This window comes from Fulmarus glacialis, unplaced genomic scaffold (assembly GCF_000690835.1).
Source record: "Fulmarus glacialis isolate BGI_N327 unplaced genomic scaffold, ASM69083v1 scaffold19205, whole genome shotgun sequence".
Classification (NCBI taxonomy): domain Eukaryota; kingdom Metazoa; phylum Chordata; class Aves; order Procellariiformes; family Procellariidae; genus Fulmarus; species Fulmarus glacialis.
The window spans coordinates 38,628-61,424 of record NW_009215150.1 but is presented as its reverse complement, the minus strand read 5'-3'; the positions used below and the strand labels follow the sequence as shown (position 1 = coordinate 61,424).

Below are 22,797 nucleotides of genomic sequence, written 5' to 3'. Positions count from 1 at the left end.
AAAACTGTGCTGATTTTGACAGTTTCTGTCGAATTTTTCTTCCTTGTTCTCCGTTTCTACCCCAAACACTCCCTGTGCTATGCCATCACAAGTCTACTGTAGCTTCTATTAAGGGCGATGTCTTTTCTTCATGAGCTTTATTGTCTTCCCACATCCCGTGCGCCTGCCTTAGAGTGATTTTCTTTAATTTTAGCCCCAATGGACGGCTCCCTGCCTAGCCATCCAGTTTTACAATATTTCACATCACGCCTCATAAGAAGGGATACAGTACAAGTATTCTGCTAGGCAGACTGCCTGCGTGATGTCGATGGCTCCCTGTACCTCCCTCTGATTCTCTTGGACACATTATCATGGGTGAAGGACCATTCATTTTAGTGGTTTCTAATGTGATACTCAAGTTTAAAATGCAGTAAGCCACTCCAGTCAGTATCAATTCAATGCCTGAGGTCACTGAGTGTAAAATAACCAAAGCTCTGAAAATTCACATCCCATCCCATGAACTAGCTTCCCCACATGGAAAGCCCAAAGTGTAGAAATGTCACTTGTCTGAGATCTTTTTTGAATGCTAGACTCGTCTGCTTTGCTGATTAAGAAAAGTGGTTTTTTAATGTTTTTCATCTATTTCAATGTGATGAACAATTTTTTCAACGTGAAGTTGCTGAATAAGAGTTAAAACAGCAAAAGCCAGCATTTTGCTCTCCCAATCTATGCCTAAAACGGACGTGCCTCTCCTTTGTTAAGGAGATGATGACGACCATGCTCAAATGTGACTCATAAAGTCACTTTTAGTACTTCTTTATTTAGTGAGCTTGTTGATTGTGAATTCAAAACATGTTTTAATACAATTTTTGCTTCTCTCCTCTCCCGTGTGTCTAGCAAATTCAGCAAATGCAAGTCCTATCTAAATTGTCTTTTTCTGTATTTTAATCTCTATCCCTCTGCAGAATAATCGTCAGATAGCAAATACATCAGATAATACATTATTTTCCAGCATTAAAAAAACCCTAAGAATTTATAGGGTGGTTATGTGAATGTTCAGTTATACAATTGTCTAAATAAATGGAGGGCAGAGATAGCATATCCTCAGAGCTTGGAAAACTGAGTTATCAAATTGAGACTAAGTGCTATGCTTAATAACAAATAAGAGTGTCGTAATAGTTAGCAACCTATAAGAATCTTTCTCTTTATTTTCTTTTTGGGGAAAGAATGGGGTACAGAAAGGAAAAAGATGATTAAAACCTGCTGTTTAGGTCAGTGCTTTCTCTGACTATTTAAATTATGTTTAAGATTGGGGAAGCAAGCCGTGGGGATTAACAGCTGTCAAACCTCTCACTACTATCAAAACAATTCCATCTCGTGAGCACTGAGAAATACTGAGAAATGAAAAACTTCGCAATTTTTTTATCTACTCAGAAAGACTGGGATGAAGATACTGTGAGGAAGAGGGCACCTGGCCCTGGAGCTTTTTGCCTTTCTTGGCATGGAAACCTGGACTTCCATGGTTAGATGCTGTGTTTGGTGTGTGTTCAGTCAACCCTGGACAGGTCTGTGAAGGCTGCAGATGGAGGTGCCACGCACTGCCAGCAGAGATGATCACTTTGTTGTTGTTTTGCTGAATTTTGACCCTCCTCTATGCACTCTCAACTCATGTCAGAGCTGTTAACGAGAATGGCTTTTGGGCCCTTTCACGCCTCCCTGAACACACAGTGTGTGCGCACTTCCTCTCCCTCCATCACGAATAATTTGATTGTTCTGGAGGCTCCAGGAAAACACTATTTTGATACTGTTTTTCCTTAATCCTTGGTCTGTTCATGTATTGCTGGAAATTCATGAAGCTCATGAGATAAAACACTCTGCAAAAAGAAGATCACACCTGGAAATAATGACTTCCAAAGTCCAAAGCGTGTCTTAAATTCTTTCCAGAAGCAATGATTAAAAGGGAAAAATGCAGTAAACATTCAGTATAATGATACTGTTGGGTTTTATTATTACGTTTTTCAGCCATGTTGGGTTTTATAACATCTCTCAGTAGACAGACAGAGATTCAGAAGGAGGTAATACTGTGAAAACAGTATGCTTATCGTCTACAGAGCACTTTTCTGTCTTGTTTCCATTTCTCTTAGCAATAATGGTGTCCTGCTTGGTTGCTTCCTACGTAAAATTCCCTTTGCAGCCAGAAGGGGGACTCAGGATATTAAATTTCAGCAGATGCGGTGAAATCATCCCTTAAGTTCTTTCTTCTGAACATCCCTTTCTAATACTGTTGCGGTTCTTTCTTGGCTTCCTTCATCAATCTTGCATAGCTTTCGTTATTATGTACTTACCAATGTAGGACAAATTTTGGAGAAGGAGGTACTGAAATGCTAGGACACATGGCTGGAACCAGGTTCCAGTCCATCAGGAAGAGGCTTTGGTATATATTTTCTTTGTCTATTTATTACAGGGGTTTTCAGCCCTTGTACTACCGGTTTTCCCCACAGTTATATCTTCTCTTCAGTGTGTAGGTAGAATCCCAGACTGTAATTAATACGGGAATATTTTGGTGGTTGTGACATCCAAACACAGGGGAGTGTTTGGATGTCACCCAAGAGAGGGTCCTTGGTCTGCTAGATGGACTTCAGACCATCACCCAGCTCATGATGAAAGATAATAAATGGACATTCCTAAGCAGAGTTATGCGTGTTGCTTCATGATGCAGCAGTAGTGAAATAATCTGTGAAAGAAAAGACAGAGGTTAAAAAAAAGATAGAAAAGCCAGATGGTGTGGATACCTCATTTTAGGTAAATAACAGACTCATCTTTTTGCTCATCACCAGGAAGTGAACCCTGCCTGCCAGTGGTCTGCTTGTGAGACAGCCCTGTTCCCTGTACTCATGCCACCTTGCAGGACCGAGTCTTACAGGAAACCTGATACACCTGCCAGTTCTGCTCCTGGGGTTGCACAACAGTTTCCATTGTAAACCCCCATTTTCCCAAACCTTTTTAGGACCAAGCTTTTATCTTTGATTTATTCGTGTAACATGAGTTTCTTTCTCATGTCTTGTAGAAAATCTGGACAAAAGAGATGACTGGCAACCCCCTAGGGTTCAGCACAGTTGGGGAGAAAGTTATGCATTCTGCCTGTTACATGCTATTTTCAATGAAAATCCAGATTGGAACTTGACATGATACCATCTTTTTAGGATAATGTGGTTTTGTTTGGTTCATGAAAGACTGCTTTTTTTTGAAGACTACTAAAAGAAGGAGAAAAGTGACAACACATAAGAATTGGTCTGAACACTATGCAGATGCTTTCTAAAGGGAGATTTGGTTGTGGTTTGATACTTCGATCTCACCTTATTTCTTGGGGAAACATCCCTCCTGTGTCTGTCAAGGAGCAGAAGCCTCCTCCTCTAACTGATTTTGCAGTTGTTTACTTCAGATAGCTTCAGAGAGGCACAGTGGCCACATGTGATGAGGCTGAAGCCTTTTTTTAAATTCTGGCTCTGCAGGAAATAGATAAGCATCTGCTGGGCTGCTGCAGCATGACACCAACACCAGCGTGTGGGAACCTTCTCGCTTTTCCTCACCTGGGCTTTTTTCTGCGGAGTTGTCTCAGGGTACTCCTGTGTGAGATTTTGACTCCGTTGGCACAGTAAGGAGTGTGTAGATTGCTGCCTTCCTTGCAGCTCAGCTGTCCAAACCTGAACAGCGCTGGTTTGAGGTCTGCTGGGACACTGTGGTGGAAACAGCTTTGCTGCAGATTGGCTTGCAGTCATTCTATTAATGCTGTTCAGTAATTTCTCAGCAGCAGAAAAGCACATTTTATGCTGGTCGCTATGTGTATACGGTCCAGGTGATTCATGATTGAAGTCGTCGTCCTGGCTGGGAATTAAAAGCAAAGGAAGAGTTTCCTGTTGCAGAAATAACAACGAACTGAAACTTTTACTAGAAATTATGTGGGACAGATAGATAACGGGAGACAATATGCAAAAGTCTCCAGCTCAGTAGTAGCAAAATGAAGCTGTTGTTCACAAGGCTATTATTCTTGAGAATGAAACAAAAAGGAGACTAGGAAAGGGATGGGACATTGGTCTGATTAGTCCTTTTGTGCAGAGGTTTATAATCACATTGATGTCTTTCTACCCTGAATGATGAATGCATATTAACATCTATCAGTGTTAACACACAAAGTCACTGTCATTAAAGTCAGGTTTCTTAAATCAATTCAATTGAAGCAGAGAGAGCATTGCCTCTAGAAAGAGCTGTTAAGACTAATTTAATCCAGAAGTTTATTGATTCAACTTAATTTGTTAAGGAATTGATTTTAATGTGAGTTTAATCATAAATCAGCTTTAAATCAGTTTAAGTGTGTTCACACTGAGGCTTTGCATTGGCTTAAATAAAACTGATTTATGCTTTACTTAGAAATCTGCAAATTTGCATATAGATAAGATCTGTACTTTATTTTTTTCCCTCAGAAAGACTGTAGCACATTTCTTCATCTTCTGGGGTGAAAGTCTATCTGTATCAGATCAATGACAAAGCATTTTATTTTCACGGAGTCTGAATTTTAGTACTGTGCTGGGCTTTGAGTTCTTATTGTATAGCAAATAAAGCCCTGGCTACTTGCACACTTGATATAATCAATTTTCAGGCTGTGATTTTATCCAAAACTGTGACACACAAAACCCATTTGTAAGTTTAAAAGAAGAAGTGGGGGAAAGGACGTTTACTTGATTTACCGCATCTTTATTCTTCTTACTGGCAGCCTGTTCAGAATTTATGTGAAGTTTATTCTCCAATTCCTTTTTAGCTAAACTTTACAATATGGTCTCTGTTCTGTTAGCGGAGAGCCTAGATTGGGGCATAAGATTAGATAAATTATGCACATTACTTACGACACTTTATATCTTTGAGCAGCTCTAGAAGGTCTGTCTGTGGCTTCTACTTAAACAGTATCACCTTCCTACAACAAAAGCCGTAATTCCTCCCCAACAATAGATACTGGTGGCCACTATCACAAGGCTTAGATAAGTAGGATGTTAAATAATTACTAACTGTTTAATGCGTATTATAGTCTTTTTCACATAGTCATAGATTTTAAGGCCATTGAGGGATTTTGACAAAAGGTTACATAAACACCTGCCAGGATGGGCTTGGTTGTTACGGACCAGGAGCTCCGGGCTGGACTTGATGGCCTGGAGATCTATTTCAGAGTTTTCTGTATTTGTGTGATGATCCCACTCCTGTGTGGCCCACTACTGAGCATTCACACAGGTTTCCTGGTATGCAATTCCACCACTTAGGGTTGATCTGGAATATATTTTTTAAAAGCCTTGTGATTTTTCCTACATAATTTTTGAACTTTTGCCTACAGTCCAGAAACCATTTCAGAGTTGCATAAAGTGTCCCTGTCCCTCCTCCAATGATTGCTGGACCATGGCATATTTCTGCACGCTTTACTGATGATATGGTTATGGATTTTTTGGAGGTTGACCTTTAAAAGGATATCTAATCTTGTATAATAATTTAACCAGGGGAGATGCTTCTAATTAGATCTTTTTGTGAGCTGTTCCTGATTGCAGGTGTTTAGCAATATTTATTCTTAAGAATTTTGTTTAATTTTTCGTTTGTCTGAAGGTTACCAGGGCACATTTTCAAACACACGTGACATAAATATTTCCTTTTCACTGCAGTTTCCTTTTCTGTTTTGCCATAGCTGCAGAGTATAAATGTGGGGTTCAGTATATGTTGGAAGTAAATTATACTGAAGGGTATACTGCATACTGTGCAAGCCCATAATGTTAAGTGCCATGTTTAGATTTTTGCTGAGCTGGGTTTGAGCTTATGATTTGTGTGCGATGCCCAGGTGTATCCAATCCTAAGTTCCTGAAATGAGTCAAGTGGCTTTCAGTCTCATTGGTTAAACTGTTTGCACACTTTATGGTAAAAAAAGGAAGATTTTGCTAACAGATGTTTCCAAGTGACGGCCACCTCAGTCAGCTGAAGGGGCCAGGAGTAGCTGTGCTGTCCCTGGGGAAGGGCACATCCTTTCGCTGGGCGAGTGGCACCATTCTGGAACAGTCAGACCATGCTGATTTTCCCCTTAGCATGTAGGTATGAAAACAGTCATCTTCCAAATTGACTTAGGAGCAGAGGCACAGCATGTTCCACCAGCAGTAGCTCCAACATTTTCTACCTGGTTGAGATTTAGGCAGGCAAGGGCAGGGGGATTGCTCTTTCAGGTGTTATGCAGCTGGGATGGGGCTGGCACATGCTCTGCTCCATCTGCGGTTAGCACCAGAAGAAGATGACTAAGAAAAAACTTTAGAGGCAACTGTGGTTAAGTGTGGGTGGAGACAGACCCCACTTTGGGGTTGCAGTGGAATGGCTGCCCTTGCCTTCCACAGGTTTCTTCCATGCAGTCTTTGAACACACAGGTGGTTTTGTAGGCCTACATCCTTCCACAGCCTGTGCTGAACACCCACATAAATCCCAGAAAGAGAGTATTGCTAGGAGAGCTGACCACAAAGGATTTGAAGGAGAGGAGGAGGAGGAAAGTGGCGAATGAGAAGCCGATACCCATAGCTTTCAATTTGACTTGTGCATTAGCAAATCAATATCTTGAAAGTTTCAAAGTTCTTCACGCTGCTGTAGATACTTTACGCAGCATGTAATGCAACAGCAACTTCTTCCTTTTGATGATCCAATTAATCTTGCTTTCTCCAAATTCATTTCTACGTTTTGATTTTTTTTCTCTTCATTCCAAACAAACCACGAGACAGATTTCAGTTCAGGTTTTCCGCCTTCCCACCCCAAAATTTCAACATGGATGAGTGGTTCTTTGTGGAGAGGAATATTAGCGGACAAATGAACACACTAAACTGCCAGTTGTGCCTGGGGACGCCCAGAAATTTTCTCATTTTGTGACATTTTGTGAAAAGTGGTGGCCTCTGTGTGAACTTCGTGAGCGGGAGATTGTTTGGGACTTTTGGGGAGACAGTTGTTTTAGTAAAGCCTGATCTGAGTCTTTTTGCATACTCACTAATTATTCTTTCCAGTGGTTATATCCCCAAACTCAGATTACTCAAGTATCCTTGGTGGTGGTGGCAGTGACTCTATCTCTGTGAACCCATGCAGGATGAGGTGGTTAGCGGTCACCTGTTGAGGTACCCTGCATCCCTCGGTCTGGGAATCGCCTTCTGACCACCATTCCCACTGAATTTCACCTGTCATGGCACTCCCTGTTCCCCATGTTTTATCATTTATTAATAAGGCGTCCATGTGGGCAGCAGGTCCTTCTGTTTTTCTTGCTCAACATGGAGAATTGTTTTAATAGTGGGGAAATTTATGCGAATCCTGTGACTACAATATTTTCTGATGTTATTTAAATTCTGCATCGTGCACTGACGTGGCAGACTCTTGCATCTATACATACATGACTGAGCTCTCACTGGGAGTAGGGACAATTTGGCATGCTTAATTAGGAAGATCTCTGCCCAGGCACCTAGAAATGTGCTGGCAATGTCGCTGGATGTGTGGTGTTACTCTTTTTCTTAAGGCTTCCACAGCCTCCAGAGGATGAGGAAGATTTTGAGGAGTATGAAGGCCTGCCATGGATAGATCCGCACTCGGCAATTTATTGGCTGATGCATGGTACAGTTTTGTCTGTGAAGTGGAACTATTGCAGAATCAGAAGATGCTACAAAGACAAGAAGACAGTGTAAGCCAGAAGAAAAAATGGGCCCCTCTATGATTAGGATCAAGGGAAAGCAATCATTCATGTCCTTTGTATGCGGGCATTCCAGCTTTGTCGGAACAGTGTGAAAGAGCATGATGGAGAAATGCTGAGAGGGTGGAGAAGCAACTGAGGCCAGAGGAGATGGAAACAAGAGTTATAAAATATAAGATAGTGTATAGGATTTGCAAAGCTTACAGGATTCAATACACAGAAGTCTCTGTGTTTTCTGATGATGGCAAATACAGGAGTGTGCCAGAGAATATGAAATGTGAGAAGGAGAGGAGGAGATGGCTGCAGCACTTTTGAGCCCTCAGATTGAAAGGCTAAAGCTCTAAGTAAGCTATAAAAAAAAAGTCAATTCTACCAAAAAGAGGAAAAAAGGGAGTTACCCAAGAACTGAAATTTCATCAGTAATCCAGAGGAATAACCTCTGAAATTATACCAAAGGAGAATATCGTTGCGTTACGCATCTTTCCTTCCTTGCCTTTTTTTTTCTCCATTTGTTTTTATTCTTCCCAACATGATCTTAGGGCACACCAACACAGCTACACTTGCACCACAGCTGAGATCCAAAGTTTAAGTTTTTCCTGCCTCTCAGCCCAGTAATCTGGTGAACCTTCCAAGTCTGGCCATAAGGCGTAGTCTGACACCCAGCCAAGTTAACAGTGAAGTCACAGCCCTTGCTTTTAGGTGGTTCTCTGTTTGGTGACTTACTGCATGGCTTTTTTCAAGCAAAGATAGAGATTAGTGATGAAAATACTTACTGGAGAGCAAAGAAGAGAGAGAGACATATGTATGATGCAGCAAGCCATGCTTCCTCCCTTCATTTGATTTCAAGGCACACAACTCGAGACAAACTTTTTTAATGTGCAGTCCTGAAATTCAGCTCCTGAACCAGAAGTGGCTTCATATAAAAAAACAAAAATCACTGAGTACTTGCAAGTCCCCTTGAAGTCCACAGGATTTATGCCTGCATAGCATTTCTATGCATTGGATTGCTTTAATTTTAATGCTCAAGTAAGGATTCTGGAGTGTACCTTTATGCACCTAGGTATGTAAAATATGGACCTGCAGATTTTTATATTGACTTTACGAGCAATTGTCCCTGAATCGCTTATTGGATACCAAGTATATTTATTTTACGCTGTCCCCACATTTTCAGTCTGTATGATCAGGTTTTTGTATTGACAGAGTCTAAAGGGATCATCAAAGTTTATCAGGGATGCAGCCAGTTGGAGTCAGCTGAAGCACTGTGAACCAGAGGAGAGAGTTTAATGCAATCAGGCGGTGTGTTCCTGCAGACACAATCATCAGTAAATAAATTAAGTGTTGACCTTTAAATTGTAATCTTCAGGTTAGACGCTTGCTCACACTCAGCTTCTCTTGTGAAATTTACATTTTGCTATATTTGAACGCAGTTCCCTGTCTCTGAGGAGGTCTAAGCTCAGAAACTGATATCTTGAGTGACTGCAGGAGGCTGGACAGCCTGACATTATCTTGTTACACTGAATAAATGGGCACTCTCAGGCTTTCCCTCATGGACATGATACTTCTAGACCTGCCAGTTTGTCCCTACCATGCTTTTTCTGGCTCCACTGGAGATGCTTTTTACTTGTAGAGTGGAGGGGAGAGTAGTGAGACCTTCTCCATTCGCACAGTACTTCTTCCATATGTCCATTTTCAGTGTCATGTTGAAAATCCTGCCTTCCCAAGGTTATGTTATGAGTTGGCCCATGATACTCTCGTCAGAAGGGTTTACTGGGCTTCTGACAGGGAGAATGAAAACAAGATTAATGCAAGTTCACAGAGCAGCTTCATGGCTAGGGGTAAATATCCATGAACAGTGGCATGACATACTATGTACCTGAAAGCATCTCACTCTGAATAAACAAATACTTTAGGTGGAGATCTATGAGTTTATTGGGTGCACCACTACCTTGGAAGGACCAAGAGAGACTTCAGCACCGTTGTACTTAAACCTGTCAGGCTCACCGAGTTTAGACTCAAATGCTCCACAGCATGAGATGAGCAGTTCGCGGTCAGGATAATCAGAGTTGCAGTTGGCTTTGTGATTAGCTTTTGGGGGGTGGGTGAGCGGAGGGTAGTTACTCTGATTTATAGTGGCATTTGCTGGTTCCTCGCTGGTCCAGTGTTCAATGAACATGGCTGTAGTGCTATATCCCTCCCTATTTCTCTGTTTCTTGGCTCCTGGCCATGTTGCTAGCCATTCCTATGGCATTCCCCTTTCTTTTGGCCTTTAAAACATTTAAATTTTCTGTAAAAATCTCCTTTTAACATCTCAAGGAAGAATGAGATTCTGTGGATCTTGGTTCTACGTGTAGTGCTAAAGACAAATGTGAGGTTGGCATTTTTCCTTTTGCTCTTCTACGCAGACAGAAGTATTCAAATCATACCAAGACCCAGGAGCTGAAATGTATCTGGCAGTATTTTCAAAAGAGTTCAGAACTGAGAAATTCCCATTTAGGTAGCTAAATTTGGTTTTCCAGTCTCTCAGCTCGTGTTCAGTTACTCTGGTATTTTGGAGAGCTGGTTGTGTGGGATTATCTCCTATCATTACCCCCAGTGTTTCATCGTGTAGGTAATCTGCACAGAGACTCGGCAGGCTGGAAGGAAAAAGCCAGATTTTGCAAAGTGTTCAGAATCCAAATGTTGCCTGAGAGAATAATAGGAGGATTAAAACAGAAAACAACAGAAGTTTTTGGGTTTTTTTTTTTTAGTTGTCTAAGCAGGAGCAGTGTACATTTTAAAGTGTGGCTTATATGGTTTAGACCAAAGGCTTTAGAAAATCTGGCCTGCTAATGATAAACCTGAGCTTGATTACAATCTCATATGCAAGGGGAGAAGGCTTTTTGGAAGTAATACAATTTGTCTTGCATTACTGCCCTGCCTTGAGCATTATGCTACAAAAAAGCAAGTCTGAAGCCAAGGCAATGGGTGTTATTCTTGTGGCTTCTATTACCACTCACCAAGCTGTTGGTCACAATTTTGCACAGCAAACTGTGCACATGTGCCTACTGGCAAGCATGCCTAATACATTCCTGTGCTCAGACTCTTGAAAGGCTTTGTGCTTTCCTAGGAAAAGAAAAGAAAGGGGAAAAAAAACCAACCACTCATGGAATTTCAGCTGAAAGCGTGTAGTTGTGTGATAATATTTTGCAGGTTTCCTGTTTAATTTGTTCAATGTGTTGAGCTTCCATGCAGATTAACTATACAATCAAACACTGAGGGTGAGGAGATTGCTCTGCTTTGCCAAACTCACCGAAGTCCACAGAGAAGAAGTTATCTCCAGTCATACATTATCAGTGAGTCTTTTGCAGAGAGAATATGGAAATGCGTGTTCCTTATCTGCAATGATATTATGCAGGACAGCAGACATACATTTCTGAAAAAATTGCTAACAAAATGACAGATATTCAAGCCATCTTAATAAGCAGAGATCTAACATCTTGCATGTTTTTGCCTGTTAAACCCTTCCAACAGTGCGGGACTTTTGCTGACACAAGTGCTCCGCTGCTTTGTGAGGGCTCGTCACAGCGTGACAGCCCTCTCTCACTGTTATCGCCCCTGTTGCTTTCTTAGAAAGTCTGTCAAACCAGGGGAGGTCAGTGGGTCACAGAGAGAGGTCCTGACCGGGGAGTGTGAAAAGCTTGGGATTAAACGTGGGTGCCTCTCTGTGTGTCTAATTGACTCTTAAAGTGTGAGGGCCTCCCGGGTTTCGGCACAGGGAATACAGACAAAGTGGATCCCACCGCTCCTTTCATTCAAGCAGCGCCGCTTTCGGGGTGCTTCCACGCTTAGTTTCCACTGTTTCTCTTTGGGATTTGTCTGTTTTCTTTGCTACCTGGCCCTTGTCATTCTGTGATGGATGGCACGTGTAAGGGCTCCGCTGCCGCCGTACCAGAGCTGCTCACAACGGCACTGCCCAAAACGGGACCCGCAGGAGATGCTGCGAGGCTCCCTTCCATCTTCACAATACATTTTGACCGAGTCATCCTGTCCAGGATGGCACCTCCATCCATGCGTAGGAGATGCAGAAAGTGTTTTCCTTGCCCTTTCTCGTCATTCCTGTCCGCAGCAGCGAGCGCTGGGCAGAAGCCTCGCTGGCGGCGGGAGCGGTGCTGCGTGACAGGCGCAGCAAGGAGCGGTGGAAAGGAGCCAAGCTGGCAGGAGATGCCGTGGGGACAAAGGCGTAGAGAGGAGAGGGGAGGGAGGTGTCAGGGGGAGCAATGTCTGGTTATCATTATAAGCATTTTTTCCTCCTTTAAAAGCATTTTTACCCCTGAGAGAAGCTCCTGTCTTACCAGCACCGGAGAAATTGGCACAGACTGTGACGAAAGTCAACGACCTCTTGCAACAGTGGAAGCTGTAGCTGTTCTCGATCCAAGCAAACAATGCTGTAGTTTTATCAGCACGAGCTTTCTCATATGCCTGGCAGGTCCGATTAACTTTTGCAAAACTGCAGCTGAAAGGAAACAAACATAGTGTAAATGAAAAGGAGGGAAAAAAAAAAAGAAGAAACAATCTCTTTTCTGTAATGTCTGTGAACAGCTTTTACTGCTTTCCCTGGAGAGCCTGCATGCTTGGACAGCAAGTTACTGTGAATTAGTAAGGGTCACTGCCATTGATTAAATCCTCTTTTATGTTTCCTGGTAACTCCTGAATTATGGCAAGAGTTGAGCATATTAATTTAGCACTTTTTTTTTTCCATTGACAGTTCTGATGGAGGAAAAAAATCTGCAAGTCATTTTGAACAGATAATATTGAATTAAAATAAAATTCAGTAACAAAATGGCATCTCCCTTTTATTCCCAGTTTCACACTGCTACATTGACGGGAAAATCAATAACCAGTTGAAGTCTTAAGCACGAAAATTTTGGTCCTTGCAATTGTGGTTATTCTCTTAATTTAAGATATGGAATAGGACTATAATAAGTGAAATATGGTAAAATAAGGAATATCGCCTTTTTATTTCACACTTATGCAGCTCCTTTTCTTACATAGTGACAAAAGACTATAACCTTAACTCTTTAATGACAGATAGAAACTATAACCACAAACCTCAGTAGTAAGGCTCTTAATTAATACTAATTATTTTTGTTGGAAAATTTGAAGATTCATATTTTTCAAAAATTCTTTCTCTCTTTTGGGTAAATGCCTGAATATTTACACGTCTGCTTATGTAAATGCATGTATATATACAAATACACACACACACTCTCATTAAAGTATATATATTTAAACATATTGGTTTCAGAATGGTGTGTGGGCATTTGTTTTTCAGAACGCAAAAATTGTTTTGGTAGCATTTTGGGAACGCACTGGAATTTCCAAAATTATCCTGGGGTGGGGTTGGAAAATGGAAACCAACATATGAGAAGACATTTTGGGGGAGATTTCTTTCTGGTCATGAAATCCTGGGCCTTACCTGATCCGTCCCAGTGCCACCCTGACACATGTGCCTACCCCATGTGTAAAACCTCCATGGACGCCCTCCCCAGAGAAGGTCTCCCTCTCAGGCGTTTTGCTGATGTCTAGCCTAAGACTCTCTGCCAGGGACTTGTTTTCCACACCAGCAGAGACGCTGGTGGAAGAAGTTGTCACCTTCCTCTTAATCGCAAGTTTTTTAATTATTGAAGGCTCTGTTCCTATCCTGTCTTCTGCTGGTGGCCCAGCAGGTGCCACCTCATTTGCTCTTTCACTGCAGACCACATTTTCCCAACAACCGTTGTTTATGCTGCTCTGCTCTGGGCTCAGTTTCCAGGAAAATCAGGCTTTCCTTGGTTTCCCTGGGCTTTCCTGGGATCAGGAAGGTTGCCTCACATGTGGGACAGGCCATGCTGCTATCTGCAGCAGGCAACTGGTTATTGGACTTGTGTGTATCCGGTTCTTTATACATGCCTCTCGTAATTACAGCCGTGATGGTGCTGCTTGGGTTTTGTGTGTCGGGAATAACAATTAAGGGCAATTGACATCAGCAAGTCTCCACAAACACACAAGTAACAGATACCAAAATGTAATCAAGCATGTTCCAGGTTGTTAAAACATTTTCTTGTACAGGACCATATTGGAGACCTGTTGGTGTCCCGATAAACACTCCTAATCTGCATGTTATGGAGAGTCATTTGGCCATACTGGCCGTTTGTTTCCTTGGACAATATTACAGCTGTTCAAGAAACAAAACACACTGCAGCTAGAGATGCTGCGTGGGAATACTGGCTCCCCGGAGGTACAGACCAACAACGGGGCACAGCTGAGCCAGGTTGGACTCGCAAGCTATCACCCATCAGCTGACCAGCTGTAGCTCCCCGTATTAGCGCTCCCCGGCTGTGGGGCAAAGGTGTTATCTTAAGCCCCAGGGAAAGTAAGGTTAAACTAGGAGTTTTATCTCAATACTGGAGCATGGTAGAGGCTGGTTTACAGCTAACCCATGGGATCAAATGAAGCGTGGTGTCTCACAGAGGGACTGCATCTTCTTGTGAAGGCTGTGCTCAAAGATCAGTACTGGTTGTGAAATATTAGATGTCTTTAACTTAGAAAGCCCTAAATGGTTTGAGATTTACTCACACAAGAAACACTATTGCTACAACACAGTAGAAATTGAGATGCATCAGCTGGAGCCCTTCAGTGTGTGGGAGCCATTGGCTGAGCATTTTCAATGCAGTGTCCCCTTCTGGGTCCAAAATACCCTTAATTGATATTGATTCTCTTGATGGGCTTCCAAGCCTGTCGTCTGTTGCCTCGGGGAAAGGATATGGCCAAGCTGAGGTTTGAGGTAGGGGTATAATGTGGGTTATAATGTTTGGCTGGAGCAAAAGCCTTTCCCTCAGATTAGGGAATCTGTTGAGCTTATATTTATGCTTTTAGCTCCCTGACACATCAGTTGCACCTGGAGCAACTGGATAGCCACTGACCCATACCAATCAAAATAAATAAAGCAGCAAGACACCCTCCCTTTCCCTTTCTGTATTACCTACCAAGGCTGCCTGCCACAGCACGCTGTCTTGTGTTTAGGTGCACACGATCAATTAAGTGTTGTTAGTGCTTCATACTGTATTCTGAAGCAGCACTTCTCGCTAAGGCTGTGTATGGCTTGCACATTGTAAGACCCACATAGGAGGACTCCAAAGGGCGAAACTTGGCTGTCATTAAATGTGTCCTTATGCTTTCAGGATGTAACACACAAATGATCCTTATTTTTCAGAATAAAGAAGAAGCGTTGCTAGTCCGGTTGGGGTTTTGCTCTCTGTGGCTTGCCTAGCTCAACTTGATTTAGTGCTGTTTTCCCTTCTGAGGACAGTCTAATCACCAGCACATTCTTTTATTTCTTTAGCGGTGCCTCCCAAATTGAAGGACATGAAAAACCAAGAGGCTGCTGTGGGTCAGAAGCTAGTGCTAAGGTGTGAAACCACTTCAGAGTACCCTGCGCTCAGATTCAAATGGTTAAAGAATGGAAAGGAAATAACCAAAAAAAACAAACCGGAAAATATCAAGATCCCCAAAAAACAAAAGTAAGTATGGAGACATTTCTCAGAAGCGAGGTTGGGAGGGATGGGGAGAGCTGTTCACTAGAACACAAATGTTGAGGTTGTTAACTGCAGTATCAGAAAGCTAAAAGCTGTGAGTTACAGAGGAAGAAAATGTAAGGAAACAGTCACTGACATTTTTTTTCTTGAACGTATGGATGAAGTGGTAGTATGGTATAAATATTTCATAAATAATTTTCCCTTTTCAATTTCTATTTATTTTCTGATAGCCAAAGGCTATAATTTTAACCAGTAAACCTTGGAGCCAGGCCATTTTTAAACTACTGACAGGAACAGAGGTACCTTATGTTTATTGTCTAAAATCCAAGAACATTTAAAATCATCAAAGCAATGTAGATTTGGAAATATTTTTGAGATTTGCTTTGCAAGCAATCTAGCCCTTAAGAAGGGCTGAATGCTGCCTGCATTAGCTTCGAATGCCATATGCAAGATTGCAGTAGTCCTTTACCAGAGACATTTCTGCACATGCAGAACAAGGCATGGGTCTAGCAGATGTCAGATGAGTAGCAAAGCTTGCAAATCTCATCCTCCTGGCTGGGGGAAAGTGTCCCCTACATGTGACTGATGACTAGTGCCAAAAGATGGTCTGGTGCCTTGTTTCTCGGGGGAAGGAGAAGATACACAATGCATTTTCTGCATTGAGACAGGAGAAGGCTTTTGCTGTTTGGTCTCTACCTTGTTGTTTAAAAAGGTTAAAAAGTTTCAGTTGTGGCCAGTCATCTGTCAAAGGAAGCTATGAAAATCTGTTTGAACACAGCCCTTCAACTCTCACTTCTGCTCTCAGTAGGCAGGGCTGCTGTCTGCTGCACTGGGCCATGCCTTCCCTTCGTACAAGGCACAGAGGATTTGGGGTGGGCTCTGCAAGAGATGTTTCCTTCCAGTGCGTCAAGTGCCCTCATACTTTTTGTCATGTCTGATCTCATTAGGCAAAACAGCAGCCAAAATCAAACAGGTGCTTCACCTTTCAGAGTTATTCAGGTTGAAAACCAGATGTCCTGCCCTCCCTTGCAGTTTCTTGCACCCCAGCCTGGGGCACAAGGTGAAACAAGGAGGGGGGCAGAACAGCATCACTGCAGCCCCCATGCCACGGTTGCACAGACAGCAAGAAGGAACCTGTGATGTCTCGTTCCAGCATTTGTGAAATGGAGCTGTTCCAGGTGGCAGATAGCCTGGCAAATTGTCTGGACCCATTTGTAGGGCCATATGTCTTCGTCAGAGTTGTATTTTCAGTCTATTCTGTAAAGAAAATGTTCAGGTCAGAGCCTGACCCTCAGCTTCCCCAGCAACACAGTGCTGCCTGTGAGGGGCAAACAGCATTTTCTCCTCTTATGTTTTGGCTGATGCTGATTGACCAAACTCACTGGAGCCAAGAATTCACCTTCTGGGGCTGGGCTTTGTCAGTTCAGCATTGAATCAGTAACCGCCTTCTGCCAACTGCCTTCTTTCTCGTTTTTTTTTTCCCCACAAAACTTTGAGGAGCTGGCAGAAGGGAAACTAGCTGATAGCTATTGATTAGAGCATGCATGTGGAAAGTGTGAGACTATTTTTCGGGTTGATGTGCCAAAACATGTTTAAAATTCCCCAAAAGATACATAATGAAAAAAAATTAAAATTGGCCCTTTTTCTGGAAAATGGAAACCTGAACTCCTATTCCCCCACTGTAAGTGGGCAGAGTGCAGGCTTTGATCTGGATTTCACACTTCTGTGTGTTACCCCAGCCACAAGGGTATCACTCATCGCTGAATTTCTCTCTTCTATTTCCTGTTTTAAAACAGAGATGTCGGTGTGGAAAAGAGAAGCCCTTCCAGTTAGAGATGTGGAAGTCACTAGATGTAGAGTACAAGAAGGGGAAGGACAAGGGATGTCTGCTGACATCTGAAGGATTTTCCTTGCCTTTCTACTTTGAGATTTTAGTTTGGGGACACATTAGTGCTTTGCCATTGTTTCTTTTGCTGGTTATGTGTGCTGCTTCCAGGACTGAGTAGATGTGAACAGCTTACAGGGAGATAGATTTTATTTTTATAAAAAGTGGGACAAGCACGTGTTCTAAAGCTAAAGGAAAATGAAGAAAAATGCAGTGCAAATGAATGCATAAAAAGACATGTAGATTACAGTAAGCAAAACCACATTAAAAAGATCCCATCACATATGAAAGGAATATCAATGATCAAGCAGTTTTTCCCCCACTTATTTTCTGTGGGTTTTTTTCATGACAGGACATTTATAAGTGTTCTTCATGTTCATATGCTGCCATATTGTTACAACAAGCATTTTAGTGTGAATTTTTCACTATTACCAAGTGTGGGAAACGTGAACTAGGAAGGCTAGAGTAGTTGTTGAGCTGTCTGGGATTAATGTCTATTTTAAAGGTCAAATGGCTACATAAAATGTCGGCTATGTTTCTGAAGAACCATTAGCGTGCAGGATACCACAGTCTTATTGACGCCTTCAATCCAAACACTTGAGAATAACACTTTCTACATATTTATAAAAACCTCACAAAGTTTCTATGTAGTGCCCAATGGCCAGAAGTGACCAGTAATGTCATATTTTGCAAGAAATCACCTTTACTGTTGTGATGGCAGAATAAAATCTGTTCATTGTTAGGAGAAAAGTAAGTGTTTCTGAGTTCTGGCTATTTAGCTTTAGGTTTTTTAACAAATTGCAAAAATATCTAGCAGAATGATGAAGTGTCTAGCTCAGAAATTGAAAATGAAGACCTTAGCTTGGCACCTGGAGTAGGCATGGAAAAGATAATACTGCAGCTTGGTATTTATTTGGTACATTTGGCCAGTGTGAATATTACTGGTTCAAAGGATTTGCAGAAGTGGGGCAGATTCTGACTGTGTTTTCCTAGTTTTTTAAGAGTTTAGAAGACTCTGTGGCAATGCAGGTTTCGTCAAAGCTTAGCCTTCTGAAGACTGCCTTGCAAGTAAAATGACCTCGGGGGATCACTCCTCTAAGCTTGCTAGGGTGATTTCAGGGTGGTTGATTCAGAGGGCACAGAGCCCTGACATGCGATGACATTGCAGTACAGCAGGTGAATTTAATGACTAAATGACTGTGCCCCTTCTCATTACACTGGAAAGTCAAGAGAAACTGAATAGTTTAAATTTTAATGAAAGGCATTTAAAGCACTCACTTTCTACCTCAAATTTGTCATGGAGTGAGAGCATGCAGTCAGTGAGTTTCTCATGCTCTTATGATTGCTGATAGTTCTTGATGCCATGATTGATTGATTTGTGTGTCCAAGCTCTTAGCTATTCCTATGTGTCAACGGAGATACAGAAAAAATCAGGCACCAGACAAGGGCTTTTCACCTGCTAGCTAACTTTCCCATGCCTGTCCACTTGTACTGGTAACAGTTAATTTTCTGTCTCTGATTTCAATCCCGGGTGAAGCCTGCACATTTTTGTTTTGGGTAGTGTGCTGTACAGAGTCAGACTCTCTTCATTACATGAGGAGAGACTCCTTTATCAGGGTTGGGTTTTTGAGCAGAGGGAAGGTGTTTGCAACTTCACCTAGCTGATGGCTTTGGATGCAATAGTGCATGAGAAAACTTTGTGTGCAAGTGCCCTGTACTTTGGGCTTCATCCAAGCTTAGCCTGGATATTTGCCCGCAGACAGGCAATTCTGGATGACAGATGGAGGCTGGAAGCAAAATGAATTCAAGCAGTCAGATAAGGTGGGCTGGGACTGCATTCTGCGGATGTATTTTTTTCCCTTTCATGTATGAATACAAGCTCAGCAGTGTCATAGTGGCAATGAGCTAAAGGTATAACAAAAGCAAATCTTATAGGGAGAGGCATTTTTTAGTGTAGCATGGTATAGATTGAGAAAAGGACAAGCATTTGAATACAAAACCCCTTAACAGGGGCTTTAAGTGAGTACTGTTGGAGTACTATATTGCTAGGGAGCTGCTTCATTTATAGCCATTAATAAGTCATCCTCTGCTCTGGCTGTTGAATTCAGTCCTGATATGTTTTGATCATATTCTTAAGGCTATAAATATTTGTATTATTTTCCTGCTCTCAGAGAGAAAACTCGTTACAGAGTTTTTCTAAAAACGAGAGTAAATTTGGCTTGTTAGAAGTAGATTTGTAAGAAATATGGTTGCTTCACCTATTTTAATATAATCTTAAAATCATAAAAGGAAGACACACTTACTCGCCTTTTCCCGTAGGTATCATGTTAAACAAAGAGAATAAAAATAAATGTTCAGAGCAAAAAGTTTCTTCTTCTAAGAGCCAAGAGTGCCACAAAGGTGGTTTGCATCAATATTACTTAATATCATACAGAGAGGAAAAGAGATTGCAGCAGACGTACAGTGGGTACCCAAATAAAAGTGATATAGCTGCAGCTGTGCTTCTTGCTTATCATTGGGTTAAAGTGAGTTCCTCAAAAAACTGAGCCTGTTTACATTGCCTTTTGAAGCACCCTGAGGCTACAGGCTGCTCTCCATCTAGATAAACGTCTGCAAGCATGGCTGAAAGATAACCTGTGGGACGTAGGAAATATCGCATATCCACGCAGGCTGTTAGGCGATGTAGACTACTGCCAGATGTTTCTGGACAGGCCCTCAACAGGCTGTTACAACGGCAGGTGTGTAGATGGCTGTCAGGAAAATTAGAGAGCAGGCCATTTTTAGTGTGGTGTAAGTATAGCTGTTAGTCAGGTGCAAAGTTCCCATCCAAAGAGACAGTAGCCTTCACCTTCTGGACACTTCTGTCAGTGTCTTAACCACGTTTTTCTCATATATTCATAGTTGCCACCAGCTAGAGTCTGTTCTTGCATGCTGTCTGAAATGCAGCCCAGTTAATTAATTCCGCATTGGGAACTGGGCTCCTAACATTGCCTGAGAAGGGAGCCCTAATAGTCAGCTATTCAGTTGTTTACCATTTGAGCAAACCTGAGCAAATTGCTCATCCTTCTTGCAAGCCCAGTGGCCTCAAGAAAGCAGCCCTCTTTCATGACATGAGGGGAAACTCTTGTAATGTGGGTTTCTACCAGAGCTGGGGTCCACCTAGCACACTGCGCTCATCCCATGAGGGCCCCAGTGCTGACTCCTCAGTGGTAGGATCTTCGCATAGAGGCAGAGAAGGCTGAGCTGCCGATAAGCAGATGTTTGATGGCAGATGGCATAGTTTACTGCGCTGGAGGGAGGGATGGCTCACAAGGATGCATTGGAAAGTGGCATTGAACATTTTGGTTCATCCAGAAACCCCCCTGCTACAATAGTCTTGTTTCTGGTCCGAACCCAGCCCTGCTCAGTTGTTCCTGGAAGTTGTGATTTCTGCACAGAGAGGTAGGAGATGCGGCTGTGCTAAAGCAAAGCAACTCCCCAAACATCGCTTAGCTCAGCACTCATCGCTAGACATGCTGGTGACTACAAGCTTTTAGAGTGAAGAACCGCTGCCTCCTGGGGATCAGTCCTTCAAGTTGGGGTAGGCCAACTTAGGGAAGCCAATGCTTATGCACACTAAGTGACTATTCTGTAGATAAATGAGCAGGCTTTGCTACAGGCAAAAATTTCCCAAAGCACTTCTTTTAAGCAGAAACTGGGAACAGCAATAATGTGTGTGTTTTCCCCAAGCCAGTAATTCTCTGCAGTCTAGGTAATGGGATTATTGCCATCACATGAGTTGGGGACCCCTTCAATGACACCAGAACATGTTCCTACCAAATTAATGGGTAGGCAGGAGTTCTGCATTTTAAAATCTAATCTTAAAACCTTGGAGACTGATTAAATTACATCTCTGAGCCAGGAACAAAATGTAGCTTCATGCAAATTGTGCTCCTGCCCATAATTTTTTGTTAGCGCTGGAGAATGATTTACTATTGGGGTTTCAGAGGTTGTTAAAGAGAGTGGTGTGTCCTAATCTCATGATTATTTAGTCAGATGTTGGAAACTACAGTACTTACCCAGAACTCTGCTACTGGCAATATATGAACCTGTAGGAAAGGGTAATCTATTATAATATTACACCCATCTCTGTGGCATCTGGATAGCCAGCAATTCAGCTGAGAGAAGAAGGTTGTTTTTCAGATTTGCTTTGAGAACAAAGACTCCTCTCAAGCAGAAAAGCATAAACAAGTATTTTCGTTTGAGTTCATTAATATGCCTGTTTTCCAGCAGCCTGTAAGGGAGATATTTTTTTATTCTTTTCCCTTCTTTCAAACCTGGATAGTGTTAATCAATAAGTCAGTAAGAATGGAAGACAAGACTCTTTGTTAAGAGGAAAAAAAAAGAGTGCGTTAGTTGATGCAGTGACTCTTACTCCAGTACAGGATGTTTACATGTTTTTTCTGATTTCACAGGAAATACTCTGAGCTTCACATTTACAGAGCCACCTTGGCCGACGCTGGGGAATATGCGTGCAGAGTGAGCAGCAAACTAGGGAATGACAGTACTAAAGCCAGTGTTATCATCACGGACACCAATGGTAAGGCTTGGCTCTTTATTTTACTGTCACGTTGAGAAAGACCATGTATTAAAGCTGCCACCAGGACAAAAGGGTTTGGAGGAGAGGAAAGCTTTGCAAGTGAAGTAGAAACACTGAAATCTATTAGGTGTGCTAATAGAAAATTAATCAGGCCTGACTTGTCTGCTCTGTAGTTGAGATGTTTGGTTTTCCTTACCCAGACAAACGGAATACCTCCTATGGATCTCAGTAGAGATCAGCATTTTCTGTGAGACACTTTCCAACACCAAGTCTGAGACATGGTCTAAACAGTCAGGATAAGAAGGGGATGAAGGGAACGGAATATTATTCTAATTCCCATAGTACACAAGTAGCGGAGGCACTATAGGCCTGTGGGGAAGCTTTCATTTAACGTAAAACATGTCCTAGTCTGAACTTCTAAACCAGCTCTCCTCTCTTTGCCTTTAAGTAATATTTGTATTGCTCTGATTGCCATCATTTTTACTTTCACAGGTGTTGGTAAGTGTTTCTTTTGATTTCTAAAATAATAAAGACAAAGGCGTGAATGTATTTGAAGGTATATTATTCAATGGCATGAATGTAATTCAGGTGCTTTAATTCAGGTACTGTGATTTAAACTTATTTCTTGAGGAGCAGAGCCTCTCATGAGGCAGATAGCATTCAGACTTACCCAAATGATTTAAAATTATTATAGATTGCTATTTTTGCAGGGCTCCTTTCCATTTCATTCACAGGAAGTTCCAATTGCTTCTGATGGAATTTCATGGATGTTTCCATTGTACACAAATGTTTTAGCAGTACTGTTTCTCCTTGCAAGTGCACTGGAGGTTGCAGTTCAGCTGAAACCGTGTTTCTTAAGTGTGACATTAACTAATTCACCTCCAATAATTCAAACTCCAGTGTCCAGCCAGTTGTGAAGTATCTGAGGAATATGCCTTCATTAGCAAACAAAGCAGAAGTTCTATGCGTATCTCAGGTGGGTTTAAAGTTGTTGTTGCAATGGGAATTTACCAGGGATGCTTTTCTGTTCCACATTGTGCTCTGAAACAGGAGATAGGCATTTAAA

The 22,797-nt window shown here is 42.0% G+C and overlaps 1 protein-coding gene across 1 annotated transcript; it reads left to right on the top strand.

Annotated features, from left to right (window-relative positions):
- Positions 1-11,772: 11,772 nt before the first annotated feature.
- On the top strand, positions 11,773-21,731 carry LOC104077567 (pro-neuregulin-1, membrane-bound isoform-like; the record flags this gene model as incomplete). Its single annotated transcript, XM_009578849.1, has 4 exons — positions 11,773-11,933; positions 12,013-12,140; positions 15,075-15,252; positions 21,607-21,731. Coding segments are annotated over exons 1-4 (592 nt in total), but the record flags the coding sequence as incomplete, so codon positions are not given.
- Positions 21,732-22,797: the final 1,066 nt, after the last annotated feature.